Raw genomic sequence first — 19,547 nt, forward strand, 5'->3', positions numbered from 1 at the left:
TATATATATATACATAAATCTGTTATCTGTACAATGTATATATTATGTCCCTGGGTAACACATAGTTGACAAAAGAACGAATGTCAAATGGACGTTCTGAATTCCGCCCTACCTATTCCCTACCTATTTCCTACCCTACAAACATCTCTTAGTCACTCTTTTGTAGGAAAAGGATCGTTTTCGGACCATTGTTTGTGGAACATTTTTTATTATTTTGATTAACACTGCGTGTGGCTAATTTTGGTTACTCTTTCTTTTCAGTACCCTGTATTTGTAGCAATGAACGTCTCCAAACGAATTTGTACTTACTACCCGCTACGGTTAGCCAATGAAAGTTTATCCATTTACTCTACATACAGGTACAAGGCAAACGAATGCGTTGAATGAAGTTCTGTTTTCATTTCTTTCCAACACTCATGTGGATATTCAATTTTTCTAAGTAAATAATAGGCGGAATATAATATTGCACTAAATTCTCTGCGCAATGTTATTGAATGCACAGGGAGGAGTTTAATTGTTTGGAATTGTATTTGTTTTTTTTTTCACAATTTCACAACAACTAATTTACTGATAAAGTATGTGCAGCAGTAGATATTCTTATGTTTAAATAATTTGTTGGCCGATATCTCCATTAGAAGGAAGATTAGGAACAAAATCATAGGAATTAGTAGTGTTATTTTGACTTACCATTTACGCTTTCAAGAGGTTAGGAGTAACTTATTTTTTCTATTTTTTATATAGTTTCGCGGCCGCAGAAAGCAACCTAACATTTCCCGATGACTTCTTGTTCGGCGTCGCTACAGCGGCCTACCAGATTGAAGGGGCCTGGAACGAAGATGGGAAAGGTGAAAACATCTGGGACCATTTCGTCCATAACAACGCCTCAGTAATTAAAAACAATGACAACGGGGATGTCGCCTGTGACTCATACCACAAGTATGAGGAAGATGTCGCTCTTGCGAAAGAGCTTGGTCTCAACCATTATAGGTTTTCCGTTTCTTGGTCAAGGTAAGATTAAATTCTAGATCTCTGTAACTCATGCATAAAGCAAGAAAATGTTATATAAAAATACTATTTGAAGGTTACAGGAGAATGACCAAGTTTTTATCGATTTTGTGATCTTAATATACCATCTATTAGTTCACATTTGAATACAATTATAATTCAGCCAAATAAAAAGAGTACTAAGAAATTTGAAAATACCTTTTAATTTTATTTAAACCTCTGCCATTAAATAAATTAGAATTAAAGTAAAAGCTCTCCTTTATGAACTGTTTGGCTTAGAATCTGTGATATTAGTTTATTAGTATATTTCGCGGTTATACATACAGGTGCAAATCCATATATTATGTAAATCCAGTTAAGAATCGAAGATAATTGTGTTCTTTTTCTGCTTTCTATATATCTTGAAATATATAATTTTCTTTCTATATATGGTATAATTATTTCTAAAAATACAGGGTATTTATGTAAAAACAATGTAAATATTTTATTTTTGGTAAAAGTAACAGACCGTGGAATAATTTTCTTCACAGATTAGTAAACGGTTTTATATATCGGTAACTCTATACTTCTCGCAAACTCAGCCTTCTTATAAGGGAACCAAATTCACTAACTGTGTATTTAAAAATCGATGTTATATAATTTTATTTTAAATATACTGGTAGTTCAGATTTACAGGTATACAAGCCGTTAAGATAATAAGTAAAAAATTGATGACGATGGACTATTTTTTTCTAAAAACATATATTTGGAAACCAATTTTTTCAAAATTGCAAATTGTGAAGTTGTATTAGCGGTTTTTTATTTGAAATTTAGTTACACCACGTTATTCTATATCCTTTGCAATGTCCTACTAAGATTATTCTGTCAATTTTCAATTATTAATTTATTAATTTTGCAAGAAAATGTAAACCATTGCTGTAAAAGTTTAAATTGCTATTTTTGGACAATTTTAAAAAGTTATATCAATAAAAAGAATTTTTACATTTTTTAATTTTTATAATTCTATTTTGAAATATGCAAATTTCTAGTGCTGGTACTGAAATTTTCACTTTTCACGAGAATGTTAATTTATCCGTAAAAAGGAAACAATTTTCTAGTGATATAGTGATGGTAAGAAAACCACTGTTGAACATTAATTAACTCAAAAGCTGTAAAACTGTAGTCAATATAGCAAAACCTTTTCATTTTTTTACTGTTGAGGTGTTGAGGGCTTTGAATAGTAATGAAGTTTTTTTAATTTGATTTGAATTTTATCTACGAAAAATCGAAAAATTTTAGATACGTACTTGCCGAAAAAATATGACCGGTAATAAACGGTAAGGCAAGAACATTTTCTAAATTTACAATTTTTTTGTAATTGGTTGAAAATTTGAAAGCTGGCAATTTTTAGAATGGCAGCTTTGAAAAGCTAACTGAAAATAAACGTTTTACTGCAGTTTGTAAGATTTCGAAAATGAAACAGAGAAAGCTATTTTCCACGTATATAATATCTGAAGCGTTTGATTAAATATGATATATCAAACAGACAATTTACTTCTAGTCGTTAAACAACACTTAGTTCAAAGGTACTTATTGAACAAACAAACTTTTTCATTATTATCAAAGATAGTATCAGTAGATTACTAATATTTGTTCAATGAATTACAATTTGTTGCATAATGTTTAATAGTAGAAATATTTACACAATTAGAATCATTTAATATAGAAAAATATTTATTATAATACTGAAAACATTTTTGAAAAAAATAATCAGCAATTTGTAGACGTGCTTTTGTACAGGATGTATGCAAATGAAGGGGCACAATTTTTAAGCCCAAAATATTATAATTGGACCAAATTCATTTGAAAGTTGCAGGATGTTCAAGTTCAAGTTTTTATAAAAAACATTACAAATTTTCATGTGACGATTTTGATGCCTACCCCAATCGAAAGCAACAAGTGATTCTTGATTCCCTCCCACATCCTACCAGTAAAATGTGGTGTTCCACAAGGTTCTGTATAATTATATATTGAAATATATACCTTTTTTTTATTTTAGTCGAACAAAAGTTTTGACAAAAGAACCTAATTATAATAAAATAATCCAAGAAATGATGTATATAAAAAAATAAAAATTGCATCAAACAGGAAACTGATACAAAAATTTACTTAAATCAATTATACCAGCAATTAATTAAGTACTAGACAAAATTGTTCTTTGTTGTTTTCTAGTTAATTCATCCATAATAGTTATTATATTTTTTTTCTTTGTATACCATAGCATGCCGAAATGCTTGCCTAAATGGATCAATCATATTTACATCTATTTACTACTATTTTCTTAATTATTCATATGTCATAATTATTATATTTTTTCTCTTACAATTCCACTAATCCACGTCAAACATCTTTAGAGATATTACGTACTTATAATATTCTTTAAGATTAAACACGGTAAGTTACAAACAAATGAAGCAACTGTAGACAGACATGGGCGTAGCTACAATTTTTGGTTGGGGGTGGGCTCAGAGCTGCAAGCTCTATGGAGGCCTCTAAAAAAAAAGCTCTCGCTCGCAATCAGCGACTTACTGTTATCAAATTTGAACACGTTTTGATTTGATAATAAAAAAAAATTCTGCGCAACCAACTTACCGATATGGCAAAGATGATAATATTAGATCTTTTTTTCTGGGGTGGACACCGGGCTCTTTGGGGTGCACCGTGCATACTCCTGCCCCCGCCTAGCTACGCCCATGGACATAGATATGTTTGGCCCAATTATCTTATTTTGGACCAGGATAAAGTTCTATCTACACACCACAAGGCCGTGTCAGTTTGGTATCAACATCAGTGAAAAATAAACTATCATTGCTTGGAGTTTAGATTGTCCTGTTTATACACATCTACAGTGACATATTTTACTATCAGTATTGCTTCAGTATCCATTCTGTGATTCAATTGTTTCTTTTATTGCTTATATAACCTGATGGGTTATTTCTTTATTTATATATCTACGGTTATAACCAGTATCATAACGAGTCTGGATTTCAGAAGAGTTTACTATTTAATTATCGAAAGGGAGTTTATAATTATCATTACACTTTAATTAATACGTGGGAACTTAGAAATGGTGAACGTTCGGAGAATGAATACCAGACACTTACCGTATGTCGCTCATGCAGAAGGTAATCCAGTGGTTGGTTGTATAGGGTGAAGTAGGAAGAACAAGAAAATACCAAAACTCTCCAGGAAGGGTTTTAATAACAATAAAAACAAAACAAACAAAACAACGGTTTTGTACGCATTTACACAGCGTACCGAGATTCAGGGAATGCGAGAGTCATAGCAACTTGGAAAAACTTTATCCATTATTAAATTAACCCTAGACTCTAAAGCTAAGTAGACTGCTCAATGTGGAACCCAAGAAGAAAACTGCCTCTTTTTCGGATATCTCTCCTGAATTCGACACCTCGCTTCGACACGCCCATTACTGGCGGGAACCCTGAATATCGGGACGCTTTGGCATAACTATACTCTACTATACTGAATTTTCAGTTGTATGGATAATTTTGTGACTAACTGAACTTACGAGTAACCCTACACCTTCTTCTTGTAACTCCGCATAGCAATACGGGACAGATTAGTCAATCTCATTTAAGGAGGTTTATCGGGTACGGACGTACGTCTAAAAGTCTAACGAGAGTTTCTGTACATTCACTAGTGACTAAAGTAGTAAGCCTTTAGATTTGGCAACGTTACACTTGGCTGGCTTTGTTTAGATGCCTAAGCTTGAAATATACACCATATGTCACACCTGCGAATTTCAAATACTACGCTACGTCGAGAACCGCGGCGTTGCCGCTATCACGCATATGGACGTTAAGTTAATCAACAACAGCAGTTTGAAGGAGAATTATTATAAATTATGTATCTTACATGTACCTATACTCCGCGGAGAGTGACTCAGACATAATAAACACTATTACCATAATGCGTATAAAATATAAAATGATTTTTATACGGTTCAATATTATTTATCTTTGTGCCGCTCGCCACGCACATCGATAGAATCTATAATCGTCTATAGACCGAGTTACACTGAACGTCGATAGAGTATATAGATTCTATCTCTGTCTTTTGCACTTGTTAGGGAATAGGGAAATGCTTCTTTAGTGGGTGTAAACGGACTTGATTTATCCGTCCTGAGAAAAGTCATAGCATAAGCGTAGACGAGGGGTCTAATTCCATGGCTATAATAAATTTATAAATTAAAAAAACACAACTGGGACGTATTAAAATGCTGTAATAATTAAAATGGAACAAAGTGCCGGTTATGGCAAACCGTAAAAAAATATTAGATGTTATGTTTTATTATCTTTTTCCAATGTTTTCTATATTTTGTTGTCTTTTACGCAGACACGCCAATGGATTTTCGTTCCCGGCACGCTTCATCCCCCTTACTAGTCCAAAAGCTAGCGATGAGTCTCTCTCTATAATTTCGACCGCGGAGTATAATCGATTTCTACGAGCTGCCATACGGTTCCTTAGATATCGGTTTCCTATTTATACAAGTTGCTGTAAAAACTGTTTGTCATTTGCTGCGCATTCTAAGTGGAAAGACCAAAAAAATCTGTATTCTCATAAGACTCTGTACTAAATCGTGAAAAATTATTTTATTAATATCTCGGCTCTTAGGTATCCAAACTAATCATAATTTTTTTTTTCAGGATTTTCTTTATATTAATAAGCTTATATTAGTTTTTTTATGAATACTTGTTCGTCAATTCCAAATCAGATAAATCTCCTTAATCTATTCCTAGCGTTTTTCTCGAAAACGGTTAGATTTATCGAAACAAATAAAGTATACCTTTTTTATGTCAAAAGGTTAGGAGAACAAAAATATTCAGTCAAAAGTCGCATAAAGTGTAGCACAAAAAAGTTGGAACCATTCAAATTAAAATAAAGGCTCGTATGTGGCGCCCTCTCCAAAATGAGAAAAAACGGTGGGCAAATTTATAATCCTCATCCCGAAAAACCCCATATACGTAATTTCGTCAAAATATTATGAGTGTGGCAAAAGGTATTGCAAAAAAACTGCAAATAAAATTTAACTTTAACACCCTGTAACTCCATTAATAATGAGTTTTGGAAAAAATGTTATAGAAAGAGGTATCATTTATTTTCGGTCTAGAATTATCCTCTGAATTTTTTTGCTCATCATTTCCGGACACTCTGTATATTAAATTTTAATTAATTCATTTATTGTATTAAATTATTATTCATTAATTAATTTTAATTTGCACTGTTACACTGTCATTTCAGAATATTACCTACTGGTTATGCTGATGAAACAAACGTCAAAGGGATTATGTACTACCAAAATTTGGTAAACGAAATAGTGAAACAGGGCATGATACCTGTTGCCACCTTGTACCATTGGGATCTTCCCCAACCCTTGCAGGATATCGGGGGATGGACGAACCCAGAACTGGTCCACCACTTCGTCAATTATTCTCGAATAGTAATAGAGGGCTTGAACCAAGTTGGTTACTGGATAACTATCAACGAACCAAAGCAAATCTGCCGACGAGGTTACGGTGAAGGGGCCTTTGCTCCTGGTATAGCCCTAGATGGTATTGGCGAATATTTGTGTGCCTATGTCGTGGCAAAAGCACACGCTGCTGTGTACCACATGTATAAAAATGAATTTCCAGATTTAAAAGGTAATATTATTAAACATTGTTATAAGAAAATATTATTAATAACACAATATGAAAGGTAATTTTAACTAAATAACCTCTTACGACAAAAAGATCAGTTTTTTATAGTTACCTAAAGTATCTCCTTCAAAGTAGATGATTTTAACATAATAAGAAAAATTATTGATACAAACATAAGTAAGAGAAGGCTTTATTTGAAATTAAAAAATATATAGGTATATCACATTTATTTAAATATATCTTAAAATATTTGACGTACAATGATGCATCTTGGGATAATGATTTAATTAATTATGGACAAAAATTTCAAAAAAACAAAAGTTGATACATAAATCTAACGATTAGTGACGGAGATGCTGGGAGAGATATCGCCACTAAAAATATGAGAATTTTAAAGATATCGAATATTTTGTGAATAATAAGTGCATTTAATTCCCGTTGATATTTCTCATAAAAAAGTTGTTCTCCAATTTTTTCGAAAAACGCAAGATTTTTGAGAATTATTTTAAGAATATTTATAAAAAAATTGCCGATGAAATATTTTAATATTGTCTCAAAGAGGTATAACGGAATTCTGTACAAATATCGTATAAACGTAGATCATATTATTTAAGCTTTTACATAAATTATGTGAATACGTTATTTGCTTGAATTATTATTAACTAAAGTTCGCGATTGGTAACTGCAGACCATAATTCCATAATAAGCATAAAATGACATGATACTTGAGTTTATGCGGTACATAAAATAAGAATAGAGTAGATACAAATTGCATTTCATTGTAAGAAATTGTAAAGTTCTGAAAAATAAATATCAATAGCATTTTTTTATATTTCTGTACTAAATCAGAATTATCGTTGTTTTTAAAAAAGAAATGTGTTTCTTTTTGTATATTCGCATAATGAATATGGTACAAAAAGACATATTTTTGTTTTGCAGCTAAAATGTCAATAACTATTGATGGTGAATGGTCGGAAGCAGCTAGTGAGAACAAAAATGATATAGAAGCTGCAGAAAGAAGGAATCAGTTTGAGGTAATGATAACACTAATAAAGGATAACAATTACTGAAAGCCTTTCTCTTGTGATACCTTCAAAATATTTTTCAACAAACCTACAAAATACCGTTGTCGATAAAACTGACACGAATTTGGATGCACATGAACTGCCACAGCTACCAAAAAAACTAACAAAATTTAAAGTATGATCTTGACCCTTCTAGCCTATCCGTCGACAACCATATTAAGTTTTCATGTAATCTATAGCTTCTTTATAGTCACTTTTAAATTGTTGTAATTAATTGTCCATTGAATTGCTTTGAAACATTTTTTAGAATACTAGTTGGCTTACGAAAAGATGTATTGCCTTCAATAATTATTAAATAAACTTGATACTTTTTTGTTAATATTGTCAAATCCTTTTCTCAAAAAAATGTATAAAAAATACTACATTGAAAACATACATCATTTCATATGTCACATTTCCCAAAAAAATACCAAATGGTTTCCGTGAAATGACTATTTAAATTTGAATGTAAGAGATAAACTGAGAACAATGAATATACCGAAGAATTTTCAAAACGGTTCAACTCAAAATTCTTAAATTTTGGTGAAACAGAGACATAATAACAGTCATTTTTTTAAATTTGTTGGTCCTTAGTTTTTGAGATAAACACTGTCAAAGTGAAGTGTCGATACCTCTGCACCTGATCGTAGGTATTTAATTTTTCATAAATAAAAATGCATTTTTAACCAAGCGAAAATGTCAAATTTCTGCTCAAAACACCCTGAATATGATAAATGTTGGAAAAAAATATGTATTTATGTGTTTCTTATTTACCATAATCTATTATTGGGCTTTAAGGACAAAAACATTTGAACACAAGTAGAATAAGGATGGCTTATATCGAAATCTAAAATAGAAATACCCCTTTTCAACTCCATCCGTGGGGACACTGTATCTACCTAATAGTATAAGCACTTTTTTTCAGTTTGGATTATACGCTAATCCGATTTTCAATGGAAACTGGCCTCAGGTGGTAATAGATCGAGTAAAGTATCGCAGTGAAAATGGGAATTACTCCAAATCACGCCTTCCCCAGTTCACCGAAGAGGAAGTCGCGTATATCAACGGCTCCTTTGATTTCATGGGTTTCAACACGTACTGGACTTTCCTCGTTGCTGATGCCGATGAGGCTGATTTTGCCGAGACAAGCTATGCAAACGACATCAGGGCCACCATATCTAAAGATTCCTCGTGGCCTGTAGCACCAAATGGGAACACGGTAATTTTTTAGAATCGCAATATTATACGAGGGATGCTAAATAAATTGTATGCCTACCACTGAAATAAAACACATTTTTTTTATGATAATATCATTATATCATACAGGGATGGCCAGAAGTACGGAATAAAATTCATATCTTTTGAATGAGTTAATTTTTTTTAAAACGCCGAAACACGTTAACTGATTTTGATTTTTTCCCATCTTTCGGTTACATAATAATTAATTTCTTCAACCCCCTAACCCCCAGCTACCCCTACTTTTTTTCAAATGGAAACATAAGGTATTAGGGGGCTCGTTGAAAAGCTTATAGAAAACCGAATCGAGCCATACCAAATAAACAAGTTTTATTTTTTTAATAGCAAGGTTTTTAGGGTTGTATAAAACACCTACTTAAAATGTGAAATAAAATTTAATTATCTTCAGTGTTATCCTCCATGAATTTGCACAGAATAAAATAAAGAATTTGAAACTGTACCTATCACTGCTAACGCAAAAAAGATATATTTTTTATGTTGCGTTTTTTTGGTACCACTTACTTGCCAGGCTTTCTGGTTAATTTTTCGCTTTAGTTGTAAATTGGAGTTTGAAACGTTACTATTGTGTCAAAATCAAGTTATTTACTGAATTGCAATGGTATTGTCGGAAAGGCAACGCATCGAAATCTTGATATTGCTTGGATGTGGAGACAAAATAAGAAGTCAGGCTGAAGTGCGCGATTTATTTAATGCGAAATATCCCGAAAACCAAATCTCGCAAGGGACAGTTAGTAAAATATTTCACAAATTTGAGGAACACGGTACAGTACAGACTTTGCCCAAAACTGGACGGGCACGTGCTTTGAATGAAGAAAAGAAATTAGACATTGCATTAGAACTTGTTGAAAATCCTCATACTTCAACTGTTTCATTGGCCCGCAATCACGATGCTTCTCGAACTGCAATTCGAATGTTTCTGAAACAAGAGAAATACCACCCCTATAAGGTATGTCTTGTCCAAGAGCTTTTGGAAGACGATTATGATAGGCGATTACAATTTTGTGAGGAAATGATGAGACGGTGTGACGACAATAATGGTTTTCAACGAGACGTACTTTTTTCGGATGAAGCTACGTTTTATTTAAATGGAGTGGTTAACAGGCACAACTATCGCTTTTGGTCCCAGGAAAATCCACACTGGACATGCGAATCGCATACGCAGCATCCACAAAAAGTTAATGTATGGGCAGGTATCATCAACAACAGAATCTTGGGCCCATTCTTTTTTGAAGAAAATCTTACTGCCGCACGCTACCTGGATTTCCTAACATTTGACCTGATACCTGCTCTAGCTGTGATTTTCCCTCATGAAATTGATCCAGATATACCGAATGAAAGAATTTGGTTCCAACAAGATGGCGCTCCCCCACATTTTGGTATTGATGTTCGAAGATACTTAGATGAAATGTTTCCAAATCGCTGGATTGGTAGACGGGGTACAGTTGAATGGCCGCCAAGATCCCCCGACTTAACACCCCTGGATTATTTTCTTTGGGGATATTTGAAAGAAAGAGTCTACCAGGACAGACCGGATAATATTGAGAATTTAAAGAACAAGATTAGGGCGGAGATGCATAATTTACCAGCTGAAGTCATTCAGAATGCTGTGGACAGCTTTTACTATCGTCTTGGAGAATGCCAAATAGGGAATGGAGGACATTTTCAGCATTTGCGACATTGAGTTTATTTTTGTAAATTATCTAGTTGTTTCAATTTCTAAATGAAAAAAAACTTGTTATTGAAAAAATAAAACTTGTTTATTTGGTATGGCTGAATTCGATTTTCTATAAGCTTTTCAACGAGCCCTCTCATGCCTTATGTTTCCATTTAAAACAAATAGTAGGGGTAGCTGGGGGTTAGGGGGTTGAAGAAAAATTAATTATTATATAACCGAAAGATGGGAAAAAATCAAAATCAGTTAACGTGTTTCGGCGTTTTAAAAAAAATTAACACGTTCAAAAGATATGAATTTTATTTCGTACTTCTGGCCATCCCTGTATAATAAAATTTGCATAAATGATTTTTTGTAAAAGTTTGCTTAGAATATGATTGGAACTTAATAAATCAACAAAAATAAATCCCGAGATCTAAGATTAGGGAATTACTTCCAAAGATGTTGAGCGGTATGTTGAGATTATTTCCCAAAGGAAATATACAGGGTGTCCGCAAATTTCACCGACAACGTTTGACTGCATATTCACGACGATAAATAAAAACGATCTACGAAAAAAAGTTAAATAAAATCTTTTTGGTTTTTGAGTTACAGCTCTTCAAAGTTGTCAAAAATAAAACTAATTTAATTAATAACTTCAGAACCCTTTTACCGATCGCGTTAAAATTTGACACATTTATTTGAACCATTATTGCGTATTATTTCTAAAAACTTTAGTCAAATCTATATACTGGGTCATAGTTTTTTCCGGTTACCTCTCCCTTTTAATGGTCAAAACTTTTACACTGGTTGTATTTTTTTAAAGCGGGCGAAACGTATACACCTTAAAAAATTTTTTAAGGTGTTTGTAATTTTTCTCAAGAATGGCTTTCTGTAGGCGATTTTCTCAAGAGACATTATTTTTTTTTAATGAAACGACCTTTTCAACGATGCTGCCAGTTTTAAAAAAATACGACCAGTGTAAAAGTTTTGACCGCTAAAAGGGAGAGGTAACCAGAGAAAACTATCACCCAGTATATCGATTTGACTAAAGCTTTAAAAAATAATACCCAATAATGGTTTAAATAAATGTGCCAAATTTTAACGTGATCAGTAAAAGGGTTATGAAGTTATTAATTAAATTAGTTTTATTTTTGACAACTTTGAAGGCTTGTAACTCAAAAACCAAAAATTTTTTATTTAACTTATTTGCGTAGATCGTATTTTTTTATCGTCGTGAATATGCCGTCAAACGTTGTCGGTGAAATTTGCGGACACCCTGTATATGTACCTATATTTTTTCACTTTTTGAATATTAGTAACAACTTAAAAGAGTTATTTAATGGGTATTAATGCTTATTTTTTTTACGTTAGAACTATACAGGGTGTCCCATAACTAGTGTGCAACAATTTAGCAGTAGATTCTACAATAAAAAATAATCAAAAATAAGATAATTTTTTCCTATAAACAGGGGTCGAAAAATGCTTCCTAAGGGAGCTACGGCCTCAGGAGATCATATTTTTCAAAATATTTCCAAGACCAGTTAACATATCATTATAAATTTTGATATGTTGGACATTCAATGAACGTTCTAACGAACTACACGAAAACTGTTTAAAAATTTTAGTCAGGGGTATCTCAGGCAGGGGGCTCACGGGTAAAATGGGCCCCAAATTTTTAAACATCAAACAGTGATAGATACCAGTTTTGTTTACTAGAATTAATTTGATAGATTATTAAACTAAAATTTTTGATTTCACTTTACAGTACTGTATTGGATATTAAGTAAAATCTAAAGAAAAAGTGCAGAATTTTGATAATAATTTTAATAAACATTCATTTTGTGTGTGGATTTTGTAATGGGAGAGCACTAGCGGCACCAAAAGAATACCAACGGAGAAACCCGAATCGGAGGCAACCTGGACGTAGAATATTTTCTATGGTCCATAGACGATTAACGGAAAATGGATCTTTTAGAAAACTGCACGGTCAAGGAAGACCACCAAATAATTTTGAAAATATCTACCTTAAACTAATTTGATGATAATTCTAATATTTTCAAATGTAAATATCAAACGATTATAGAAATGTGTTTTTTACAAAAAAAAAATGGACTCTAGACTTACTTCGATAAAATGCTTCGTTTTCGAAAAATATGACCATCCTTGCATCGTCCAAATCACAAACCGTTTGTAGACTGTTGGCATCCGTTCATGCGTAGTAGAAATAATTTGCAAACTATCAGTAATTTACTACAGAAACAAACCTGATATGCACAGTAGTCAACTGAAGTTTTGTAATAAATCAGATAATAAAGAAATTATTAAAAACACGTTACAATAATTGCTCAAAATAACTGTCATTTTGTTGAATGAGCAGCATAGCTCTACGTTTTATTCCATAAGAAGCACGAAGAATTTCAAATTCATTGTTCGTTAACATATTAGAGGCCAAATTTATTTGTTCTAATAATTCTTCTCTGGTATCTATTTTGGTGTTATAAACGATACTATTTAAATGTCCCATAAGTAATAATCTTGAGGATTAAGGTCGGGTGAACGAGGTGGCCAGGTAATGGGACCGCTTGGTCGAATCCACTTTTCTGGAAAATATTCGTTCAACCAGTTTTTCACATGCCTACTATTATGAGCTGGAGCTCCATCATTCTGAAAGTATATGTTTCCTCTAATATTCAGAGGTACATACAATTCATTGTGTAAAAAATGTAAATAAGCTTCACCGTTTAGCCGATTTAGAATTTCAACAACTCCAATTAATTTTTACCCCGCCCACAGATTAACTGAAAACCTGTGTTGGAAATTATTACGCCCAAGTACCTTCGGGTTGTCATTAGCCCAATAGTGGGCTAATGTGAAAATTAAGAGCTCCTTTTCTGGTGAAAGTCGTCTCATCGGTCTAGAGAATTAATGGAAGCAAGTTTTCATTATTAATGATCTGCTAAGGAAATTCGGTATCTACTACGCATAAAATCTTCATTTCTTAAGTCTTGTACCCTCTAATAATGATAAGGATAAAGGCCTTGGATAGTGACCATTTGAGAAAGCTAAAATGAGAGCTTTGGATTATTTTTAATACACGTTTCTTACATTTCTCAGTATATACTGTTGTTCGTGGAATATTAGTGGCTTTTGACACTGTGCGGATGCTGATATTAGGATGATCATCAAATTGAGTTAAGGTATTTTCAAAATTATAATCATTTGGTGGCCTTCCTTGTCCGCGCAGTGTTTTAAAACATCCAAATTTTTACATTTTTTTATTTTTTCTTTAGATTAATATCAATACGACACCGTAAAGTGAAAGAAGAAATTTGAGTTTAATAATCTGTCAAATTAATTCAAGTAAACAAACGTTTGTTTTCATTTCATGTAATCCTTTTCCATTCTTGAGATTATGTAATAAAACTTTAAAATCTATTTTTCTCGAAAACGAAGCATTTTATCGAAGTAAATCAAGAGTACGTTTTTTTTTGTGAAAAACTCATATCTATCATAGTTTGATGTTTAAATTTGAAAATATTGACATGCAATTCCATTTTACCTGTGAGCCCCCCTGCCTGAGACACCCCTGACTAAAATTTTTAAACAGTTTTCGTTAGAACATTTATTGATTGTCCAACATACCAAAATTCATAATGATACGTTAACTGATTTTGGAAATACTTTGTCTATAGGAGAAAATAATCTTATATTTGATTGTAGAATCTACTGCTAAAGTATTGCACACTAATTATGGGACACCCTGTATATTAGTCATTTATACACGTACTTTTGGTTATAGTTAAAGTTTCAACAGTTAAGGAAAACATTCTCCTACAACGTTAGAACCCCAACAGCAGACAAATCTATAGATTCAGATCAGTACGGTTTAATGGAACTTGCCTTAGAATGTCCTTACTTTATATTAAATTTAATAGTTCCCGTTCTTCAACACTCGTGAAGTACTGACTACAACTGTTGCTCTAATAGAACAATTCATTATTTTATTTCTCCTAGTTCTAATTCAATTTTTCCTGCAGAATCTCTCGTCCATTTATAAATTTAATTTTTGCCTATAGGACAATTTTTATACCAAGCCGTGGCGCTGTTCTTTTTACACAGTTGGTTGGACGTTAGAAAAAGAGGTTTTGTATTTATGGTATATGTTCTTCTGGGTTTTCGATAAAGCCTTGCAGGACATATATCTTCATTGGCCTTATTTTGCACAAGCCATTTACTCTCTGTTTTCTTTACCTGCTTCAACGTCATTACCATCAAGTTCTTCTTGGAAATATTGTAGCATACAATTTGTTGCCTCTCCGTTAAAGTTCAACTGCAGCAATTTAGTAATTCTTTATGTAAATTATCCTCATCAAATGCATTTATTATTGTTCGGTTTTCTTCAGGAGTGAACGCTATGGAACTTTTCTTTTGCTTACTAGGGTCACCTTGTAATAATTTTTATTTTGTATCACGAACGTTTCATATTTAGTCCAGGAAAATTAGCATTTCACCTCGGAATTGGATAAAGAAGGTTCGATTTTGATGAGACAAAGTGCGTTCTCTTCGTAATTGCATGTAGGTCAAAGTCTACAACGTCTCATGTGGCGCTAATTTGTTTATTTATTAATAATCAATTATTATTAACAAATTAGCGTATTTCGGATATTACGTGGGTTGGAAAAGGCCAATTTTGATGCGATAGAGCCATTCTTCTTCTGATTAGTTGTACCTTAACTTTGGGAGACTCCCACCGATCTTCATTTTTTTATTGATTTTTATTCGATCATTAAGAGCAAATTAGGCAATCGGACTGGGAGAGGGGGATTTTCACGCGGTAATCGACGCTCTTCTCGTACTTGGATTACAAGGTGATCCAGAACCACAAAGGGCCACTAAGGGCAGACTGATTTTCATTTGTTCATTGATCTTCAATGAATTAGTATATATAAATTCGGGCTGTTATCTGTGAGCTGGACGAGAAAAGTCTGATTTTTATGGAATAAGTCACTTTGATCATCATCCGGGATATTCCAAAACCGTTAAGGTCCGAATGATCTTCATTTGTTTCTTTTTACTAATTAATCATTATAAAAAAATTACACGTGCAATCTGTAACTAAGACTTAGAATGGATAATTTTTAATCAAAGAGAAGTGGATAACATTTATTCATAATGATTCATGTTCTATATGGTCTTCAGCTTTTTGAGAATTCACTTCCTGCATTAGGGTCTTGAACTTTCTATATAAAACCACGTTCATTCCGTCCAAATCGGCTAGTCCGACCGCAGATATCACGTTTAATTTGTTTATAGCAATCAAATAAAAACCGATAAACAAATGAAGATCAGTGGGAGTCCGTTACAGTTAAAGTACAACTAATAAGAAGAAGAATGAGCTTTACCGCATCAAGATTGGCCGTTTCCACCCCACGTAATATTCGAAATACGATTATTTGTTAATAATAATTGATTATTTATAAATAAACAAATTAGCGCCGCATGAGACGTTGTAGACTTTGATGTACATGCAATTACGAAGAGAACGCACTTCGTCCCATCAAAATCGAACCATCTTTATGCAATTCCGAGGTTCGGCCCTATTTTCGTCTAATTTTCCTGGACTAATTGATACATTTGAGTACATAATCTCATGGGTTTCGTAATATAATTGTAATAGGTATTTTGCTATATTATTCAACATATTTTTGAACTGACCAATTATATATCTGCAGGTAAATAATTAAGATCGTTCGCCACTCGAACAATCAAACATAGACCGGCTTAAGACTTTTGGTTCTCATCAGCATTGCAATCTTAAGTTTAAAGCACTTGCCACCACCTGCCCTCCTTAGGTTCTACAAAATAATATTCCCTGAGGTTATTCTTCAAATAAAATGGCTTAATAAAAAAGTCCCTGTTCGAAAGTCAACGCCTACTGAGATATAGATCTCCAAAATTGTTTTGCGGTACCACATTGTAAGGGTCGCTAACATTTGAATAGAGGGATGACTGAACGATACCGAGGTCTCAATCTGCCTACTCCTCAAATCGAACTGTCAGGAATCTTACTAAGGGGCCTCTTACAATTAAATAGTCTCTAGATCAAGGGTCGGCAACTGGTGGACCGCGGTCCAGGTCCGGACCGCGGAAGGTAAAATACTGGACCGCCAAAAATTTTTTGAAAGAATAAATTACTCAAATAAATTATTTAAAAAATGTTTTTTACGTTTAAGTGCCAATCTTATCATTTTTTCTAGTATTTTACAATGGTGTGAGTTCTTACTGGTTAGTAAGCATATTCAATTTGAGTTCAAATTAACATAAAAAAATAAGCAATGAATTTTTTTTCTGGACCTCGTTAAACATTTTCAAAAGTATCCGGACCCCACCTAAAATTACTTGCCGACCCCTGCTCTAGAACCTCGATCTGCTGACTCCCTAGAGAGGGTGAAAGGTTAAGGTAAAAGGTTCAGTCATTCCTCCCCATCCTTTTATATACATAATGGTGTTTTGTATAAAGGTAATTGTAAGGACAGTATTTATGTAAGAAAACAACTTGTTGTGTGGTTAATATTTAGAAATTAAAGTAAAGACGCGATAACTGATATTTAAAAAAAAAAGTAAACGTAATAAGGACAGTGGCATTCAAAAGAAAGCTTGAGAAGTGTAAAATAAAAAACTATTTGTAGATTTAAAAACTGTTTTACGTAAATACCTATAGAGTTTAAGGTACTAATTATAAATCGACAATTTGATTTAAAAAATAATGATTTCAGATTAGTATGCGAAGAGATACTATTACCCCTTAAAAACTTTATCCTACTTAAAGTTACATCAAGTATATTAATAATAAATCATTTTTCAAATCTAGATTGTGCCTTGGGGAGCTAGAAAATTTTTAAAGTGGGTAAAAGATACATACAACAACCCTGAAATTTTCATCACGGAAAATGGCGTCGCTGATGATGGCAGTACTTTGGAAGACGACGACAGGGTCAGCTTTTATCAGGTATGCTTTTTCTAATAGTTATGTGCTGACTACTTAAAACTCATATCTAGAAATGTAAAAAATGTGTGCATTTCTTATAACAATTTTTATCTGATGTCATAATACATCGTGTTCAAAATACAATTTACTTGTTTCGATTGTTTAACATTAGTATTTATTTGTTTATTTAATTCTTAAAATTAATTTGCTCTGAACAACGTTACAGCTGGTAAAATTTTCGTTGAGACACGTATTTTAACTTCTTATAGAACAATAAATAATCTTTTAATTATCGACAGGACTATCTTAAAGCAGTACTTGATGCAATGTATGAGGATGAAGTAAAAATATTTGGGTACACTGCATGGAGTTTGATTGATAATTTCGAATGGACTGATGGATATAGGTAACAATTTTTTTCTATAAATATAAGATTCTTAAAATATGAAGAAAAAATTAAAAAGAAGTTTCGATATTTATTGATTTCTTTTTTAAATAATTTCAATGAAGTGAGTTTAGCGTATTCTATTAAAAAAAATTTTAACGACACTTCATATTTATTTTAGAACTAGTTTAACATTTACATATGTAGTCTGCAGCATAAACCAAGCAGCATTTAAATAAAAAAATATGTTTTATGTAGTTACCATTAAAATATTATGGGAGCAGTTTTAATTACATTTATTCCGTTAATAAAAATTGTGTAATTTAAAAATAATAATAATAATTCATTGGGATTTGAGCGGACAACGTAATACAAATCATCCAAAACCTTCATCAAAAACATAACTGCAACAATGTTGTGGCAAAGTATTACGATAATTTAAAGAAATAATAACACTGAGGTCATGAAACTTTATTACTATTGGGTACGACATTAAATCGTACATCCCAGATTCGTACTTTGTTTTCACAAAACATTGAAAACAGTGTTACAGTACAATTTAATAATTGTTTTATTTATTTTTTAATTTTAATTTACTTATCAGATGAATTTAAGAAATATGTAGCATAGTTTACTTCAAGGTGTATAACAAATAATGGATTAAAGATTATTTCAAATTAAATTGTAACATGAAGCGGTAACAAGTTGGTGTGGTGTCCTGAATCAGCCTCTGTCATTTACGTCATGTATGATTCTTCTCTTACTCTCGGACCTTTATTTTTATGAGCAGGATCACCCTTTACTTTTTTGATCATAGTTTAGGGATTTGTGCAAAAACCTTTTTCCAAGTCCTTGTGATTTAACTTTCTAAATATTTTCAGTGCTCGTTTTGGACTTTACCACGTAAACTTTACCGATCCGGATAGAAAAAGGACAGCAAAAAAATCGGCGAGCTTCTACAAAGATGTAGTTAACACTCATAAACTACCAGAAATTCCAACAACTACTTCCATTCCTGTTCCTACCACTGACAGTACTACAATTGAAAAATCTACCACTGACAGTATCACAACAGAAGAACCTACCACTGACGGTAGTTCAACTATCGAAGAATCTACCACAGATACTCCTACAAGCGCTTCTCCACCAGAAACTAGCACTCATGGTTCTGCTAATGGAATATTTAGTTCTAATACCTTATTATTAGTTCTAAGCTTTTTATTTATGTGTGCCAAGTTAACGTAAATTTTTTGGTGTCGCTTCGAATAACATAATATCCTTTAAATAGCCTTCCGAAGTGGTTTAAAAGCTCTATTGCTATTTTAATATTTTATTTTGTCCTACTGTTATTGTTATTTAATTATTATTTGCCAAAAATTTAAAGAAAACTTGTTTGTCTACATTTAAGTAAAGAAAAAAAAACTTGTTTAAAAAAATAAGAGAAGTACTATTTTATTCCTAAATATTCGCTTCTTTTCATTTAGGTAATTAAAAT

General features: G+C 32.4%; 1 protein-coding gene across 1 annotated transcript in view; it reads left to right on the forward strand.

The window, feature by feature from the left end:
- Positions 1-19,547, forward strand: part of LOC108906614 (myrosinase 1) — a 30,636-nt gene extending 11,089 nt beyond the window's left edge. Inside the window, exons 2-8 of the mRNA XM_018709918.2 lie at positions 742-1,008; positions 6,307-6,707; positions 7,644-7,738; positions 8,694-8,987; positions 17,551-17,688; positions 17,967-18,073; positions 18,934-19,547. Of these exons, the coding sequence (XP_018565434.1) occupies positions 742-1,008; positions 6,307-6,707; positions 7,644-7,738; positions 8,694-8,987; positions 17,551-17,688; positions 17,967-18,073; positions 18,934-19,297 (1,666 nt within the window). The 3' untranslated portion in view covers positions 19,298-19,547. The remainder of the gene's footprint in view (positions 1-741; positions 1,009-6,306; positions 6,708-7,643; positions 7,739-8,693; positions 8,988-17,550; positions 17,689-17,966; positions 18,074-18,933) is intronic.

Source organism: Anoplophora glabripennis, unplaced genomic scaffold (assembly GCF_000390285.2).
Source record: "Anoplophora glabripennis isolate ALB-LARVAE unplaced genomic scaffold, Agla_2.0 scaffold278, whole genome shotgun sequence".
Taxonomy (NCBI): domain Eukaryota; kingdom Metazoa; phylum Arthropoda; class Insecta; order Coleoptera; family Cerambycidae; genus Anoplophora; species Anoplophora glabripennis.